Source organism: Myodes glareolus, chromosome 13, assembly GCF_982192425.1.
Source record: "Myodes glareolus chromosome 13, mMyoGla1.1, whole genome shotgun sequence".
In the NCBI taxonomy this organism is placed as follows: Eukaryota; Metazoa; Chordata; class Mammalia; order Rodentia; family Cricetidae; genus Myodes; species Myodes glareolus.
Genome location: NC_142038.1, coordinates 51026155 through 51045935, shown reverse-complemented (window position 1 = coordinate 51045935; position 19781 = coordinate 51026155). Strand labels below are relative to the sequence as shown.

The 19781-nt window shown below is 40.0% G+C and overlaps 1 protein-coding gene across 1 annotated transcript; it reads left to right on the top strand.

Moving 5' to 3' along the window:
- The first annotated feature begins 443 nt into the window (after positions 1-443).
- Igip (IgA inducing protein) lies at positions 444-9259 on the top strand. Its single transcript, XM_085699749.2, has one exon. It carries the CDS (start codon positions 8953-8955, stop codon positions 9112-9114), a length of 162 nt encoding a protein of 53 aa, XP_085555875.1. The 5' UTR covers positions 444-8952; the 3' UTR covers positions 9115-9259.
- Positions 9260-19781: the final 10522 nt, after the last annotated feature.

Genomic DNA, 19781 nt, shown 5'->3' with positions numbered 1-19781 from the left:
CTTAAAGAGTTTTTTTTAATGCTGACATAAATATAATTTAACTACCTAGTGCTGCACACTATTAACATTGTATGATAGGTCTGGGAAGACTGCCTCCTTTTTTTGAAGAGAGAGATTAAGAATTTTTATAATTGTTTTTCATCAAACTTTAATATTTTGTCAAGTTTTTAGGTATTTAATTTGTAAAACAGTTTGCTTTGTACTGGCATACAGATATTAGGGTATTGATTTTAAACTTTTTTAAGCCAAGTGATCAAGTACATTTGTAATAAAAATCAATGGATCTCTATCAGTTGTACTTACTGTTTTTATTTCTTGTTCTTGTCATTGTAGGAATTTGTACCTTTTTTCTACAGGAAAATGGAGCTAAACTTGGGTAGAAGGGGGTGGGGAAGATAAATCTGTCGAGAATAATCTGGGTGGATTTGGTGGCTCAAAGCATATCATAGTATCAGATTTAGTGTGTTGGAAAAGAAGTAATGTCATCTTTTTCCTGATTTTTTTTTTAAGTAGAACTTAATGTTTGGAGAGGTTATCTCAGTTTTGTTTCTGTACTTTAAAGTTTTGTGTTTTGGCAGTGTTGAAACTTTTTAAACACATTTTTCTCCCATGAAATTTTGTGTTAACCAGCCAGCCATGGTGACCCCACCATGGGCATGGGATTATTTTTATCTTTACATGACTTACCTTCTCTTCTCCAATATTTCCACTAGGGTTTTTTCATATTATAGACTTATATTTCTAGATGATTTTAGAATGGGACTTCTGAAATTACTCGGGTAGCTTTCATAACTCCAGTTAATTTTAATACATACGTGTACTTTTAATATTTTCTTCCCCATAAAACAGATAGAAAATTACCCCCCCCCATTTTTTGTTGTTTCTTGGATATTAGGATGAGATTTTGTTTACTGTGTGAAAGAAAGCTAAGACAAGAGTATCTTGAGCACTTTAGATTCGAAACAGTGGGTGATAACTGAATATAGCATTCATGGTTGTTATCTCTAAATTTGAATATCAGTAATTTAGAGGGAACTCATATTTTGTCATGAGAATAGACTAAGGGAGAGATCTTTTTAATTGCTTAAGTGAATTTGCCAGTTTTGTAAGTTTGTTTTAAACTTTATCAGATTTTAAAACCTTGTTTTCTTCATTGTAAGCCAATTTAGGCCATTCATAGTAACATATTCTATAAAAGTAAAGTGATCACTATTTAAGATGACTGTTTATCCAACAGCATTAATTACCATAGCTCTGCAGAATTAGCAGTGCATTTTTTAAGAAAAGCTGACTTAAAGATTTATGAAGCTATTTGATCCTAAAACCAAACCTAAATTTAAGGCCTATGCCATCCTAGCTAAGACTAGCTCTTTTTGAGCAGAAATTTCATTATTATGGGCTATGTAATGGTGATCTAAAATAGCATTAGTAGAATTTCAAGATTCAAGAGCAACCAGATGAAATATAAGAAATGTGGCTGGTTCTAAGTAGTTTGTCATCTTCCATTTACAAAATGACTACCAGATTTTGATATTAAAGGGCCTGGGCAACTTATATCTTCAGAAAAGTTGAATGTGGAAAATAGCCTCCTGATGATATTTTTCTTGTAAGACTTTTATAGTTATTCTGCATTCATGTTAGGTTTTATGTATCTTTCCTTCCATTACATTAGGGATCTTGTCTCTCCTTCCATCTTTCCCTCCCTCCCTTCTGTTGTCTAGCTTTTGTGGAAAATTGGCTTGTTGATAGGTGTAGAAATGTGGTGGTGATCTTTTGTATAAAATAAAACTACTTTTTACAGACCAGAAACATTTTATTGTTCTTGGAATCATAATATTGTTGTGCTTCCATGAATACATACTTTTTATTCTTAATTTGCATATTAAATTTTTTTAGCATTTCAAGGGGGGAAAATTAAACTAATGAGTTTTAATTTTCTTGGTTTAGGTTCCACTTTAGTAATTCAGAAGGCCTATAAGGTTAAAGGTCATACTCTTGTGTTTTGCAGTTGTGGCAGTATTCTTGCTGGTATATATTTTGGTCTAAGATGTCTTAATGCAAAAGGCTTTTAGGAGGATTTAAATAGCAGTTAAAAGTTACAAGACAGGTGAAATCTACTCACTTTTGACTAGCTCAAACAATAATAACAATCAGGTAATGATTTACACTCATTGACATTATGTCAAACTCTGCTGAAATGGACTGACAGTTGACAGTGTAATTAGTTGTTGGTAGCTCTTGACCTCCTTGCAAAAACATCTGATACTTTGACTCCTTCATTCTCCTCTCTTCATGATCCCACTCATGGTACCTGAGCATCCCTCCTTTAGAAAGAAATGATGACTCTTTCCTTTGAACATAGCTAACTGATAATCCTGAAAGAGTTCTGTATTCTGAGGTAGCTTGACCTTTTTTCTTTTCTGACTGTTGTTTTCCCTGTAGTCTTAACTTGGCAATTTGATGAGCATCTAAATGAGTGCTTGTTAGGAAATCTGTGAAATGAAGAATGTAAGAAGCATGTGTTTAAGTTACTGAGAACTGAGACTCACTGGTGTATAAATTGGAGAGCAGAAAGGGTAAAGCTGTTTGTGCATGAGGGTGTGAGAGATAAAAGAGAATGATTGGAAATAGGAGGTATTTTTATTGGCAGTAGGAAGAAGTACTAAGATGAACTCTGGATGGCAGTTGTTGACCAAGAAAATGAGATTCAGCTTCACTGAGGAGGTGTCGTGTCCACTGTCAGCGAAGAGAAAACTGTCCGTCTGTAGCTAGTTGTGGTGGTGATGATGATGGATTATACAAATCTGCTTTGATGTGTATGTATGATGGTTTGAGGGTTTATAGTATGTCTGCTCCTCTGAACAAAGTCAAGTAGCACAATTGTGAAACGGCAGGTTTCCTGGTCAACGCAGATTGGTGTTAGGAACTTAATATTTTGGAAAAAGAACAGTTCAACCTTTTGTTTGCCATTTTTAAACTGTCAGTGACACTTATTGTACACTATTATCTTGGGCTCTTGTCACAGTGTAGCTTATGTTTTCATTTCAAGATTATCTTTCTAATCTACAAGATCCACACCCAAAGGTCCTTATTTTATAGATACTTTAGCCTTTGGTCCACATACGGTTTTTTAGAAGACAGTAAACCAGATAAATCACTGAATTGCTATTTTAAGTATCTTTTCTATTTCCTTTGCATTTGTAGTCCTAACAGCTATCTAACATTATGGATCGTAAACCCTTGGTAATGCAGTTCCAGAATTAGACAACATATCCCCTGAATTTGTGTTTCTGTTTGTTTTCCTACTTTAAAGTTGTTGAATTCCCTAAAGTTAGTGTAGACAGGTGTTAATTCTAATTTAATATATCACCCAGGTTCTTGTTCTTTGTAAGGTGTGTTGACAATGATTAGTTATCTGTTCTATAATCCCAGGAGTGTTTTAAATTATTTAAGGTAAATATTTGTTTTAAAGTTACATAGTTCAGATTCAGATTGACTGTAAATTTACTATGGGTTTAATCCCAGTAATTTTGACACATTACTTTAAAATTTCATTTTAATCAGATCCCTATACATTCCTGCGATAATTTGTTTTTACAATAGCCAAAAGGAAGTTTTGGTCTATACTTGGTCTTTTCTCAAGTGTCAAGTTCATTAACAATAGCAGGATTATTTTTACATAGCTTATTTTGCAGAGTTGACAGTATAATTTTCACATTTTATTGTGTGTCAGATTTTAAATTATAGTTAACATACTATAGTTTAAGTCTGTGCAGAGCCTTCTTAAATAGCTCCTCCCTTAGGAATTGTTTAAAAGAAGTAAAGAACTAGTGCTTTAAATGACTGAGACAAGTCTGAAAGGTTTCCTTGAGTCTAGGCAATGGAGATAAATGATAGCCCATTTCTATGCTGCATACAGTTTTTAGGGTTTGATAATAATGTAGAAAAGTGCAAAAGCAGAAAAGACTGTAAAGTGGCCTGTAAATTTATAGTTTTCATTATTGCACTATTTATCTTTGCACTTGATTTTTTGGAAGTTAAAGACTAGTCACTTTCACTTTTGTTTCTAGTCTTTCTTAATTTCTTGCAAGAATTATTTTCACTATCCCACCCAAAGTTAAACTCATATGCAATTACATATGCTTTATAAGGTCAAGAAAATATTTATTAATATTAACTATGAACAGTAAAATTTGTTTTGTTAAAATTTTTAATATGGATCTTTATTTGCCAATAAAATTCTTTATAAATGTGAGTTTTATTAAGCTGTTTAAGAAAAGTAAAAGCTTAGGATAGGAAATATGTCTATGTATATGAAATTGTGTCTTTGAGGTCCCACTTCCAGCCGAGTATGGCCTGGCTTTGGAGTGTTGGAATGTTTCATTTAGCAAATGATATGAGTCTTACTGGGCACATGCTTTTGAAACTGGAAGTAAAGTAGATGGCAGTTCCCTTTTGTGTGTAGCTTTACATAAAGTTCATATAGTTTTCTCGTGGTTTGTGTCACATAACTGGTATTTCGTGAAATGACCGTTCCTTTTGAGAATTTAAGATTGACTCACTTTTTGAGGGATGGGGACAGCAAAGGATGTGAGACTTTGATTTAACCAAAGGCAGCCTTAGCTTCCTTGATGTGCTCTGCATAGAAAACAAACAGTGTACCTGTGAATGTGTGATGCTGTATTCAGAGCTGCCAAAAAAAAAAAAAAGAAAGAAAGAAAGAAAGAAAAAAGAAAACAAACAAATTGAATTTTCTCAATGGAACAGAGAGATATATTTTTGGCTGGAATTGTTTTTATAAGTTCCTTAATGATCTCATTTTCTATTTCTTTCCCTGTAGCTTTTTACACATCTCACACTTAAAACCAGCAAGTAAGAGGCCTCTTTTCAGATCTGGATATTCTGAATGTGTTCTGGATGGGGGTATTGATCGTGACTTGTTCTTCCCATGTCTGCTGGTCATTGTGTTTCATAGTGTTTGCAAATTCTGTTGAAAATTGAGTGTTGTTTTTGAAATGAGAATGTTGTCTACAATATGGTGTGGATGTGTGTGGCTAGATTCCATGGAGGAGCCTGTAGCTTTGTTTTTAATTTAAGTAGAAAGTTTTAGCATAATCCAGGTTTTAGGGTTATGTGCAGGAATTGAGCCAGGTAGTTGTCTACATGTGGACCAATTTTGGAAATGAAAGTTAATGAATATGAATTTGACTCTAGATAATTCTGTACACAAAACTGCAAGTTAAAGGCTCACATCATTAGAGTTACCTATGTTTGATGGCCTTAGCTTTTAAATGTGGATGACATTTATCATTATGTCTGTGAATTTCCTTAGGAAAAGAAAAGATTCAGTCTTTATACCTTTTCTTGGAGGCTAAATTTACTGCATATGAAAGTGAGAAAATTGTAGCAAGTGGCTTTATTTTTTTAGTGGAGGTTAACCAGCTTAATTTCTTTTCCTACTTTGAAGCACTTGTTTCCCAAATATGAGTAAAGGGAAAGAGCAGCACCCCCAGGCCATTGTTGTTGTCTGCCTCCATTTCCTAATCCTGTTATACAATGAATTACGGGTATCCCTCTAAGTCACTGTAACGCTTTTGGGGGGTCACAGATACCTTTGGAAATCTGATGAAGGTGATGAACTTTTGCCCCAGAAAAAAAGTGCACATTATACAGATAATTTTGCTACAACCTTAGAGTCATCACTTATCTTCTGAAACCCAAGTTATGAATTTTTGCTCTTTGCAGACTGTATACAAAATTTGAATGCAAATTAATTGATAAAATTAAGAACTATTGGCTTAAAACATTTCAGATTGGAATTATTACATGGTGGCCCCTACTAGCGAAATGTGATATTGCAACTAGCTTTGTTAGACTTTATAACATCCAGATAGAAGGGAAAGAGAAGTAAAGTTATGAGAGCTGTTTATAAGGAGTCAGGTCATCTCCAGATATGGGAGCCATTCCTGTGTTCAAGGTAGGGCTCCAGATGCCTGGCAATGTTAGCAGGGTAGAGTTTGATAAACCACAATGCTCAGGATGCCAAGGGGTTAGCCATTATCTTAACCCCTTCCTCACCAAAAGATTTTAGTTTTGTCTGTTGGGAAAAAAGATGGCACTAGGGAAAAATAAGTTGCCTTACAACTTTGCTGGAACACATCAGTTTGGTGAAGTATGGGACACTAGTATTATTTTTGAGAAGGTGCATAAAACCAAAGTAAATTATTCTCTATGTAGAACATTATTTACTAGTAACATTTGTTTGGGTGTATTAGCTTTGACAATTTTTACCAGTAAATACTGACTTTATTTAAAACTGGGAGTCCAGTTTACGTATAGGATAGTTGATATATCCATCTTTTCCCCATGTAAAGAGTAGTCTAAAAGATTTATGCATACTTTTTACTTTTCTCTCTTGATACCATGGGGTAGGGGTAGGGGTGGGGGAGGACTTTCCACACCTGACAAATGTCTTCAAATTTAAAAATCAAGAAGCAGCACTTTAAGTCTAACTCCACGCCATTTTAGTGCATGTATTAGTTTAATAATGATTTTTGGTGCATGCCTTTGGGCTTATTCAAAAGTGTACAATAGAAAAGTATATTTCCTTTCTTAGAAAGGAGATGTTTTTCTACTTTGCAACATGTGATTACAAAAATCTTCCTCTGTGGGAAGATTAACCATGTATTGAACTACTGAAAAGTATATATTTTTAGATATACAGAAGGAATCTACACGGGGCAGCATTCAGACCTATATAGAAGTCATAGCATTCTGTATAGGACCAAAAGGAAGTAACATTAAACACTTAAACAGACTTTGTTGGGTAGAAATACCTTTCAATCTTGCATTGACTTCAAAAAAGAAAATGCCGCAGAAGTTTGCTTAAACTTTTGTTTGAATTTTCTCTGTCAGTGTATTTAGCCCAAATGCAACAGCTTTGGGTTAGCACAATGTAAGAATCAAAACACAAACTAAATAGTTCAGTCTGGTTTGCCAATCCAGCTTGACTGAAATGAGTAACCAATCACTTGCAAACTGAAAAACTGTCCAACTCCTCTGAGGTTTTGACAAAATAACCTTGGCTGATGTGGGAACACTCCTACTTTGAATCCTGACCTGACAGTGAAGATTCATGCTTGTCATGATTTCAAACCTGACAGTGTCTGTTTAAGGAGCCATGGTACAGTTTGCTAATTCAATCCCAGATACCTGTTGATTACCTGTAAGATCTAGAGTCCAAAGTAGCCAGCAGCCGTATCCCTGAGTGCTCTGTGCCCATCAGATATCGTGAAGTAAGCAGAGCTGGGACAGGTCACATCTCTGAGGATTGACCTCGGGTTGTAGACAGCCCCAGATTCAAGAATTATATCTGCTTCCTTGGGAGTCATCACTGAATTAATGTCCCACACTGCGTTACTTACTGTAGATGCTCTCCAGAAGGAGGCCCAGAGCACACATCCTAATTGTTTGTGGTACTCAGAGAGGGGGTGCTAACTCTGATGCCCTGGCCAAATTCCAGTTTAGGGATGTGGGTCTTCTTGTCATTCTAATTGGAAATGTACATCACTTCCCATTTTTCCTATTGCTCTCAGTGCAAACTACACAAATCTGTTCCTTTGCCCCAATCCCAAGTCTCCAAGATACTGACTGGTATTATATGGGCCAAGTTCATACCTTATCTTAATGCACAAGAGTTGAAATGAGTGAGCTTGATGTCATCAGGATGCCCTGTCCTTGAAGGAGGACTCTTGTGATGCTTGGGGATGAAACCAGCCCTCTCTTAGCATATGTTAGAACATATGCACTGGTAGAAAGCTTCCAGCCATAAGGTATGAGCTGAAACCAGTTTTCCCTCTTTTCTTATAGCATGATGAGAACGTCTGTTGGGTTTTCAGCAGTTGGGGAAGGCCGGAGTTCTGCAGCTTTAATCTGGGTAACTAGCTGGTTTAATCTGGGTAACAAAGGCTGGTTTGAGCAAGACTTTTGTAAATTAACTGGGTTCTCAGATGCCACAGACTCCGTGAGAAGTCACCATTATTTTCAATGGCCATGATAGAGTCCCCTGTAGCCGTTACTTTAAGATTACATGCAGAGTTGCTTTATTTTGAGCTTTTTGTGTACACACAATCCCAAACTGGAAAAACTTTAAAAAGAATCCTGCTGTGAAAGGTATATATTACTCTAGATTTTTCTTACTGTAAATATTGTAAGATTGTAATACTGTCGATATTTTATTAACCAACAAATGTTAATCTATGTGAAATCAGACTTATTTTCAATGTGCTTCTTATTTACTGTGTGTGGTCCCTGTTGCTGACAGTATTAAGTTATATTCTGATGTAAGATTAACTTTATTAAAGAATGTAAACATTAATGTTTCCTTATGGGAAAACAAATAAAGTATAAAGAAGACAATTCTTTTCATTGAAATATACTGTGTATTTACACTTGCTAGACCCAGCACCACTTATAAACTTAGTCCACTGTCCAGTTTCAGTTAACACAGCTGACACGGTTGTGCTCCGCTTGAAAGTCTAAGCCTTGCTGTTGTTGGAATATAAACAGTTTGTATTTGTCTGCTGTGAATCATCTTGAAATTTCTAATCAAGTTTGTAAAATTTTTATAGTAAAAATTTTAATGACAATTTAAAAAAATACCTTCTCTAAAGAATGGTCAAAACAATGTCCTTTCAGAAATAGAGTTGTTCTTTACTATCTTTCCAAAATGACTTTGGTTAAATGGACCAGGTATATATTAGTTAAACCTAGGGCTAAGTTCTTGATATTCTTTGAGTTTACACGTTAATCCTTATTGGAGTTGTGCCAATATACAATAGAATATCATTAATTTGCACTGTTTGGGGACCCCATTTAAGAATGCTGAATTTTGCCAACTAAAAAGTAAGCAAATGCAATTTTAAAAGTAAATTTGAGCATTCTGTGTTAAATATGTGCAGTTATTATCATATGAAGAAGCGCAGTGTGTTGGGCTGTAATATAACCATATTTGCTGTCATGTTCTCCCAAATCAGTGCTGGGAACTCACCATGTGGAAACCAAGCAACCGTGTTGTGCATCAGCCGGCTTGAGTTTGTTCAATATCAAAGCTGAAGCTAGCGAGGTCTGCTGTACTGCTTATTGAAGTATTGTGATTCTTTTAGGCCTTGATTCTTACAAAATATATACTGTAACAGTATACTTTGTACAGATTTAAATTTTATTTGAAAAAAATGAAATAAAGTAGGCAAAAAATAAAGATGTTTATTTTTCATGTGACTACATAAACAGATCATCAGTCTTTTGTTTCAGTTTTTGGGGGGAGGTGGTTGGTGGCCTGTTTGTTTTGTTTCGGTTTGGTTTTTGGTCAATGGAGACACCTCCAGAACCTGGTAGTCGGTGGACATTTGCCTGCAACTCATCATTATTGAGTAGGTTAAATGCATTTTCTCACATGGGAAAACCACATTTTTTATTTTATTTTAAAACATTTATTTCCTTATAAGATTTTTTTTGTGAATAGACTCCCTCTGTGGCTTCTTGGATCAACTTTTAATAACTTGTCTGGCCGTATGATAGTTAACTAAGCTGCTCTGAAAAGGAGGGAGAACTTGCCATGAATCCTGCTCCTTTCCTGTGAAGACCTTGTTCTGTTCCTCTCAGCTTTACGATGGAAGTTGCTTTGGAGAAGTATACGGGTTACGGGAGTCTGACGTAAGATGAAGAGTTGTGTCTTGAAGTAAGATCCTTTCACTGTTTTTCTATGGAATAGAGAAATGAAGCCACAAAATCATAGCACAGGAGTAAATCTTCAGTACATTTTTATTGGATCATTCTAGAACAATAGCCCAACCTTCCTAATACTGTGGCCCTCTAATACAGTTCGTCTTGTGGTGACCCCCAACCTTAACATTATTTCGTTGCTACTTCATAATTATAGTTTTGCTACTGTTATGCATCATAATGTAAAAATCTGATATGTGAGTCCAAGGGGGGTCATGACCCACAGGTTGAGATCCCCTGTTCTAGAAGATCAGATTATCTAACCAATGAGAACCACCTCTTGGACTTCTGAGTAAAATGTTAAAAAAACAAGCAAACAGGCCTTATGGAATGTCTCCTTGGCTTTAAGAAGTAGAGTTTTATTTATTTGTTTTGTGTCTTTTTGCTTTTTATCATTATTTTAATATTTTCACATACCTTCAAGCAAGATCAGAGGACAAGTTACAACAGGTGTGAAGCCCTCTTGGTGATGGGCTATGTTTTAAAAACTTATGCATGACCACAGAATGTTCCAGTTTACAGCTCCAGGCTTCTCTGGGTGAATCCCAAGGAAATTTGCTGTTTTTCTCTTTTCTTAACAAAATGTAGAGACTAAGAGTTGGAGTAAGTTCTATAAGTGACAACTACAACTGATTTTAAAAAAAAAAAACACTTTGCTAGCTGGTGGTGGTGCACGCCTTTAATCTCTTGGGAGCAGAGGCAGGTGAGTTCAAGGCCAGCCTGGCCTACAGTGCTAGTTCCAGGACAGCTAGGGCTGTTGCACAGAGAAACCCTATCTCGAAAAAAAAATAATAATAATAATGAAACTTTATCAATATTTAAAGCTAAGAGTGCCACAATTGGGAAAGATAGGTGGAGTGCCTAAGAAACATGCTTGTGTTGATAGGTAGTGCTGAGGACCAAACCCAGGCCCTTGCATAAGCTAGGCGAGTAGTCACTGTTAAGCTATATCCCAGCCCCTTTTCAAAAAGGCTTTTTTGAGATAAGACCTTACTAAATTGTCCAGACTAACCTTGAGCTCACCCTGTATCACAGACAGACCTTCAACTTGTGGTCCTTCTGCCTGGGTCTCCTGTGTCACCAGACCTGGCTAAAAAACTAGCTTCTCTAGTTCTACGGTGCCTGTGGCTTTAGGGAACACACAGAAAACAGGTGCTTTCTGGAGAATAGATGCTCCTCTCTCCTCAAGAGTGGGGATCAGTTAAAATCCCTGGATCCTTCTCTAAGAGGAGCAGGAGCTTCTAGTGAAGACTGTAGGCAGAACCTGCTCCTGGGAAGTACTGGAGTGGGAAGCCAGAAGTCAGGAAGAGCAAGAGCCTGAGGTGAGGGCCCACAGCGGCCCTGCAGGGTCATCTCCCAGACTCAGGATAGGTATGACCTGCTAGTCTCGGCCTAGATGGCTTGGAGACTTCTTAAGAAAAGAACCCAGAATCACATCATGAGATTGGCAGTCTTTTCCCACTACCTCCTTCCAATGGCTGTGAATTTTTATTTAAGCATGTGGCATATAACTGACTTTGGCTCTTTTGCATGGTGTATTTTTCTTTTTTAGCAATCTCTTTGTTCTTAGTTCCAGTAACAGTTGCTTTCTAGGCAGGTAAGACTTCCCCCACCGCCACACACATGGACCTCTGGGTACCAGGATTTGACAGGACTTTTTGATCTATGGTACTGGGTTTTAGAGAAGTTTCTGCTCATTTGGGATCAAAGGGAAGAAATCCCTCTGTAGCATCTGACTGCCAGTTCTGCTAGGGTCCACATACCTGTACTACTATCACTTCAGTACGTCCTCCACACTTTGAAAACTTCCGGAGCTGTGTATTTCCCCTGAAAATGGGATTCCACCTTAATATCGCAAATCTCCAGGTGTTCCCAGTAGCATTAGTACAATTTTCCTACCAGTGATAATTCTAATTACTTTGATTTGTTCATATCTGACTGTTTCAGCTTAGACTGTCAGTGAGAAATATCCCACAAGAGACTGAATGCTCTGTGTACATGCAGGATATCTCTGTGTTAACAACCAGCAGGGTTGGCCTGGTAAAGCTCTTCTCTTAGGCAGCCTGAGACTGGGAGCAGCTCCAGCCTAGCTGTCCTTTTTTCTCTGGCAATAGCTCCGGTAGTGTGTGTATAATCACTGTCCTGAATTTTTCTGAGCCCCACTATCTTTTATGTTTTAAGTACTGAATGTTTAAAATTAGATGCCGAAGTGTTTTTCCTAGGTTATTTCATTTCATTCTTACTTCAGCCCCTGTAAGGTACAAGCACTCTTACTACCCCCCCCCTTTTACAGGTGAGCATGCTCACTGTGGCATGAGATAATTAACCTGCCCCAGGGCTCCACCATCAGAATTCCACGTCCAGGTATGTTGATGTCAGAACACATCTGTGTTCTCCATGCTCTGCTATAGTGCCAAAACCATGATGGTTTTGTCTACACACCCCACTAATAAGTAGATCTCTCTGACTTTGTCATTGCCTCGCTGCACAGGTGGTAAAGCCAGTGTGCTCTTTACAAAAGAGATTCCTCTGCATAGTTCAGAGTCACATTTCCTGTTCTAGACTCAGCTTGATTCATGAATGAATTATCCCTCCCTTTCATGGGGGAAAGATTTAACTTGGAGCAGATCTAGAGGAAGCTGGCAGATGGCCCTTCCAGACTTCTCTACTGCTTTTGCTTCGAGTGAGCACAGCCTGAAGCACTATTCCTCCTAGCCCTCACCACAGTGACCTCAGCCATGGGTTCTGTGAATTCGGCTCTTGAATTGTCTTGTTGAATTTTGTTCCTTCTCCATTTTCCCATATTCTAACTACCCCACCTCTGACAGACACCTGTTCTTCCTTAGAGCAAACCTCCAGTCCCGACCCTAATGGATTCACATAGAAGCCCAACAGTAGTTAGTATCAGTAAGTCTCCAGAGAGGCTCTGGTCTGCCCAGATTCCCAGAACCCCTTCTTCACTAGCAGTTGGCCCAGTATTTGGATCAACCAAAGCTAATGTCATCAGCTTCCATTCAAGAGTTTTGCTTGGCTTTTTAAATTTCAGAGGGCATTTCCCTGTACCCTCTAAAATGCTATTTCCCAGATGTTTCCTGACCTCCAAGGGGAGGGAAGTTTGACATCTCTCTCTCCAGAGGCTTCTCCCAAAAATAAAATCTCAAATTCCTTGGGACTTAGGGTGGTTTAGAGGTCTGTGGTATCTTCGAATCTTGTCTAAAAAAGAAGATCATAATTTAAACTTAGCACTCCTATGATTATTGTAGTCGTTAAATCAGTGATTCTTAAATCACGGGCCTAGATCACAGGCATTATTGTCCCCTCAGAAACTGTTGTTGGCGATACAAATTCTTTTTTGTTTGTTTGGTTTTTGTTTTTGTTTTTTTTTTTCCCCCCGATACAGGGTTTCTCTGTGTAGCTCTGGCCATCCTGGAAGTAGCTCTGTAGACCAGACTGGCCTTGAGCTCACAGAGATCTGCCTGCCTCTTGTCTTCTGAGTGTGCGCCATCCCCCAACCCCCGCCCCCAGCGGCAGTACAAATTCTTGGGCCCCACAGACCTACCAAATAAGAACCTCCGGTACTAGTGTCCTTCAGTTGATGTGATACACACTAAGGTGTAAGCATTCTTTTGAAGTCTTAGGTTTAAGAATATGATAAAAACTGGGGCTTTCTCAGTAACTTCATAGAACCTACCCCAATGTCCAAGTTAAACTCTGGAACTTCCCCACCCCACCCCAACTGCCACCTGCCATCAAAACTGCCATGATATGGGACGACAACCTACTCTGTGCGTCCATACTGTCAGATGTCACCAAAAGTGTGCATCCCCTGCAGACAGCACAGGAGTCAGGTTTGCTGATCTCTGTTTGTGCAGTAATCATAATCCATTGATAATATTGATAATATACTACAACAAGCAGAAAAATAGGGGTTGAAGAGATAGCTCAGCAGATAAGAGCTTGGACTGCTTTTCCAGAGGACCCAGGTTTGATTCCTGTATCTACATGGTGGTTCATAACCATTTGTAACTCCACTCTCAAGGAATACAACACCCTCATGATGCACAGACAAACATACAAGCAAAACATCCATATACATAAATGTTAATTTACAGAAAAAAATTAAATGCTAAGCTGGGTATAGTGGAACATTCCTGTAATTCTAGCATTGCAAGCTGCATGAAGAAAGACTCCTGGCAAGTTTGAGGCCAGCGTTGCCTACACAGACACTGTCTGAAAAAAAAAAATGAAAGAAAGGAATAAAAACCATGGACCATCAGTCCAGGTGTCTGGGGCCAGATAAAGCAACTGACCACTTGTGGAGCTGGGAGCTGAGTAGAGTAGAACTGTCAAACTTAGTGCAGCAGGCTGACTACAGCAAGGGGCAAGGTGATTGCAGCTGAGCTTTATCAGTGGCAAATCTTGATCTCTCAAGAGAGAGACTCCCAAGACAAGGCTCCCTGCTTGGATTCTTCCTAAAAGCACCTGAGCTGTCAGTGACCCGCAGCTATGCCCAGCGTCTGTCTGTCTTGTCTATCTTTCTTTCTTAGATTTATTTTTATTTTATCTTTATGAGTGTTTTGCCTACATTCTATGTGTGCCTGATATTTGTGGAGCTCAGAAGATGGTACTAGACTCTCCCAGACCTGGAGTTATAGCTGGTTGTGATCCACCATGTAGGTGCTGGGAACTGAACCTGGGACCTTTGGAAGAGCAGCAGGTACTCTTTAAGTCCTTGGCCCTTGACTCATGACTCAGAGCAGCCTCATTGGGGTGTAGCCAGAGAATTTCATCGGGACTGCTGGCTCCGCAATAATCTACATGGAGACTTTTTATTGTAAATGCTTGACTGATGGATTAGGCTTGTTACTAACCAGCTCTTTCAACTTAAATTAACCCATGTTTCTCATCTATGCTCTACCATGTGGTAGTACCTTTTTTCAGCATGTTCATCTTGTGTTTTCTCTGCATCTGTCTGATGTCTCCGCCCTTCTTCATCCCTGCTTTCTTTTGTCTGCAAGTCCTGCTTTTGGCCAGTCTGCTCTTTATTAGATCGGTGAGAGCAGCAAATATTCAGTGCACAAGAAAAGATTGTCCCACAGCTTTGGGGAAATCTTTCCTCTGTAACTGGAGCCTACTAAGGAGGCTGACTGAAAGTTATGTCCATCTACAGGGATTGATTACCCTGTAAATCTCTCCCTGTGGCTGGTTCTAAGAAGTGGCCAGGCTTATCTGTCTGTCTGTCTGTCTGTCTATCTATCTATCTATCTATCTATCTATCTATCTATCTATCTATCTATCTATCTATCATTTCATTAGGCCAGGTCTCATTGTGCAGCCTTGGCTGGCCTGGAACTCACAGAGATCCATCTTCTTCTGTTTCCCAAGAGCTAAGACTAAAGGCCCAGCAAATAGAGGCTTATTTTTGAACTTGCTAACTTCACACTTCTGAAACACCAACTTAAATCCCATCAGAAGCCCATTTCTCTTCCCATCTTATTTCTCTCTGTTGCAGTAAATAGCATTACCTTATACAAATTGCTTAAATCAGAAACAAAACTTGTTTTATACTCTATTCTCCCTCTTCATTGGTCACATCTCCTGGACCACACTACTGTCCCTGTAGCTCAGTGGTCCTCACACTTCACATTGTCTCAGAGTCTCCTGAGGGACTTGTTAAAACACATCCACTCCAATAGCTGGAGGTGTAGGTCAGTGGGGAAATGCCCAGCACATGTGATGCCTGAGCTTTGATTCCTAGCACCGCACACATACATATACACACAATACACACATACCACACGCACACACCACACACCTACACCACACACACTTCACACAGACCTATACAACACACAAATTCCATACACACTATACCTCACACACATATTCTACATACACACCTATACCAGACACACACACTCTACGTCACACACACAAACTCACACGCACACCACTTACACACCATACACTACAGAAATAACCCCCACAGGTCCTAATAGGCCTATCTTGAGTTTCTCATTCAGCAGGTCTGAAGTGAACCCTGAGGATTTTCATTTCTAGCAAGTTCTCAGGTAATGTTCCTGCTAATGATCTAGGAAAACATGTTGAGAAACACTACTCTGGCCTATCACAGCACAGTGACGAATGATGTCTAGCTTGGTCTGCCTGCCATCCCCACTTCCCTGTCTGCAGCACTCCTGTTTGTGTGGACATGTCCCCAGTTTGGATGACACACTGCTCATCCGTTTTTCTACCTCAGTCATTCCTTCTCGCCCCCTGCTTCACCGTGCATCTTCCCTTCTGGGCCCCTGGAACCAGTCATGCCTCCTGAGGTCCTTTCTCACACACCACAGCCAAAGGGAGCTGTTTGATTTTGAGACAGAGTCTCACTATGTAGCCTTGACTGTCCTGGAACTCACTCTGTAGACCAGACTCCTCGCCTCTGTTCTCTGCTTCTCACTCACTTAGAATAAAGTCTAACTCTACTGCAGTTACACAGCCACAGTGACCTGACTCTATCTAAGTCTGGCTTTCTCTCTTTCCTCTCAGCCCCTTGTTGGTTTCTCTCTTAGCCGTTCTGATCGCTTCCAGTTTCTTACCCATGTGGAGTGCAGGGCCACCCAAGGGCCTTCACTCTTCCTGGAAGGCACTTCCCTCACACCTTCATATGGCTGCCCCCTTCACAGACAGGCCTCCGCTCCTGTGTTGGCTCCTCAGAGGCATCCCTTGACAACCCGCACTGAAAAGTTCCCTTCACTCTCCCCCTCTGTACTCTGCCTAGTGCTTCCCACTGTTCAAATTTCCTTCCTTGCTTATACATTTTTGTTGTTTTGTTTTGTTTTTTTCCAGACAGGGTTTCTCTGTGTTGCTTTGGAGCCTGTCCTGGAACTAGCTCTTGTAGACCAGGCTGGCCTCGAACTCACAGAGATCCACCTACCTCTGCCTCCTGAGTGCTGGGACTAAAGGCGTGCATCACCACCGCCCAGCCTGCTTGTTCGTTTTTATCTCTTGGTGGTGTAATGCTGAGAATTGATTCCCATGCCATCTCTAGTACCCAGTCAAGGCTTTCTCTTGGGAGCTGGATGCCCGCTTTCCTGGAGATGCACTAACTGAGCAAAGGGAAGAGTCTAGCTCTTTGAGGACAGTTCACCCGTTTCCGCATGCTAGCGTTTTCCCCTCACTAAGAATCTAAAACAGAAATGAAAATAACCAAACCACGGACAACTTTCCAGGACTAAAGTAGAAAAGAATTGTCCTCATTTAACAGGCTGTAGTGGCACATGCCTGTAATTCCAGCACCTAGGTAGAGGCAAGAGGATCAGAAATTTGAGATCATCTCCAGCTGCATAGTAAGTCCAAGGCTAGCCTGGGCTGTATGAGACTCTGTCTCAAAAAGGGGGTTAGATGGTGAGGAATTTCTTCCTGGTTTTAAATGTAAAGTAAAAATGAAACTGCTAGGCTCAACTGAGTTTAAAATAAATGTAAACGCCTTGATAATTTTAAGGCTATGGAATTGGACTCAAAAAAACAAAGTCATACATAGAGATGGAACACAAAACTTGAAACTTGCCAGCTGACTCTCCAAAGTAAAAGGGTAATCTCCTGAGAACTAGGTTTCTCTGTGGAGGACAGGGACAGGGAACATGACCTGGGAGACCAGATCCTAGCAGATTTCCAAAGCCGTGGTGTGAACCCTGCTTTGGGGAAGGAACAGTGGGAATGGAGTCTAACGTGCTAGATTTGAAATCAGACCCAGGTACAAAACCAGGCTTCCCCTCATTAGCTCTGTGGCCTCACAGCTCTGCTCAACAGCTCCTGGTCACAGTGTCCTGACCTGTGAATGGGACACAGAGGTGCCTACCTCCTTTGATTATTGGCAAACCCACGTGAAATAGCTTACATCAAAGCTTATACACAGTGCTTGACAGAGTGATGTTAATAAAGTTTGCTGTTATCTTTGTCCTCTTTATTTTTGTTATTGTTAGTTTTTTATAAAAAATTAATGGAAACAAGGGTCAGAAGAGATGACTCAGAGGTAGGTGTGATCACCGCTCTTCTAAAGGACCTGAGCACAGTTCCCAGCACCACATCATCGGGTGTAGATCCAGCTCCTGGGACAGCTCTGATGTCCTCTTCTGGTCTCTGTGGACACCACATACACAGCACACACAAACAGTCATAGATAAAAAATAAATCGTTCCCCAAAGGGGGTGGGTGGCAGTGAAGTGGAGCCCTTGATAGGGTTCAGTAGCACCCATATTCCAGGTAGAAGGACACAGAAGAATAGCAAGTATATCCAGAATGAAGAACTAGATTTCATTTAGCTGGAGGGAAACCCCTCCTGACTCCTTCCCTTTGCAGCTTTGGGCCTCTCCTACTGTTCTGCTGGCCCTGCCCCAGACTTCACAGATAGGCTATATACTAGACCACATTTGCTGGGGCTTTCCCCTTTGTGTCTATGTTCCAGGCCTGGGCTGTCAGAGACCTCCTGACTGCAGTAGAGGAAAGTGCATAAGCAAACTGTGGCCCGAGTCTAGGGACTCTGCTTTCTTCTGGATACAGGTGGTAGCTCTGCCATCTGCCAAGCGATGTCTAGAGGTCAACGTTGAATATTAATTTACCTGCTGGACATCTAAGATAGCAGCTAATCAGCCCCAGAAATGGATCTGGAGTGAAGGGAACTGGATTTACCATGGCCAAGAACATTCTAGTCCTAAAATACTCTAGAAAGTTTACCCAAGCTTAGACCTTCATGGACAATGTACATTCTTCTGATGGAATGATCCTTAGTTTTCATTAAGAAAACAAAAGCAAACTCTCAAGCCACATCTCAAGTCATTTTAGAATTACTTGTCTTGTATTGACAAAAGGCTGTCTTTCAGCATGCCTGATGGTCAGGACTCTTAGCCAAAAAAGTCAGAAAACATGGAAGCTGAGGCAGCAAGGGAGGAGAGCCACCCTCCTTGGTAGGCCTCTGCTGGGCAGCTGGAGCTCTCTTATCTATATGAGGAGTTTGGGGATTCCTAAGCTCACCACCCCATTTTCCCCAAAGAGTGGGTATAGTAGTAGCAAACACTCTGCTGTGCCTATTGTCACCCTAGAGGGGAAAGGAGCTCAGAGGTAGGAGGAGGTGGAGTCGGATGGCTTTGTTATGTAGATATGTTGGTGGGGGGGTATGATAGTCTCTTCCTGCTGTCCCCTGTGAATGCCCGGCATATGGTTGGTCCACAGCCAATGTTTGTGCAGTTAGAAAAGGGGGCATGACTCTAAGCTCCTGAGTCTGCTTTTTAAGTCTCCTGGGGGCTACGGCTTCTCTTTACCTTACCTCTGTCTGGGACATCATTTCATGAGGAGTCAGATGTCTTGATCTTACCCCAGATGCATTTATTTACCCCTTATATCTCTTGAAATCCTACAATATAGCAGGGCAGTGTTGGCAGATGTCTTTGCTCTCAGCACCTGGGAGGCAGAGAGCTAACAGAAAAGGTAACCTTGTCTCAATAATAATAATAATAACAACAACAACAATAACAATAACAATCCTGCAACATACCTCTGAAAGCTAAGCTGGGGTCTGAGGGATGCCCTGGTGCTTCTTGGAGTATGATCCACCATAGAGGCTATGCTCCTGTGTTCTGGCCAGTCTTGACTACAGTCTCCATTTCTCTCAGCACACTCCATTCCTTGTTGTAACTCTGGTCATGTTCTGCATCTGTTCACGAAACTTCATCTACTCCCCTTCTCTCAAATCCCCAGTACACATATTCAACCCAGTTTATCCATTGGCATTCAATACTGTGAGATCCCGAAGAGTTGAATGTGACTGTCTTCCTAGCTGAATCAGGTAAATACCTGCTGAATTTAGAATCTGGTCACAAATGAGAAATGGGAGCTGAGATAGCATAGCACAATAGTTCCTGACTCCAAGAACGGACATGATCTCCACAAAGCTCCATGGAACATTTTTTTTTCCCTTTGAGAGCCTTGTCTGAATGTTC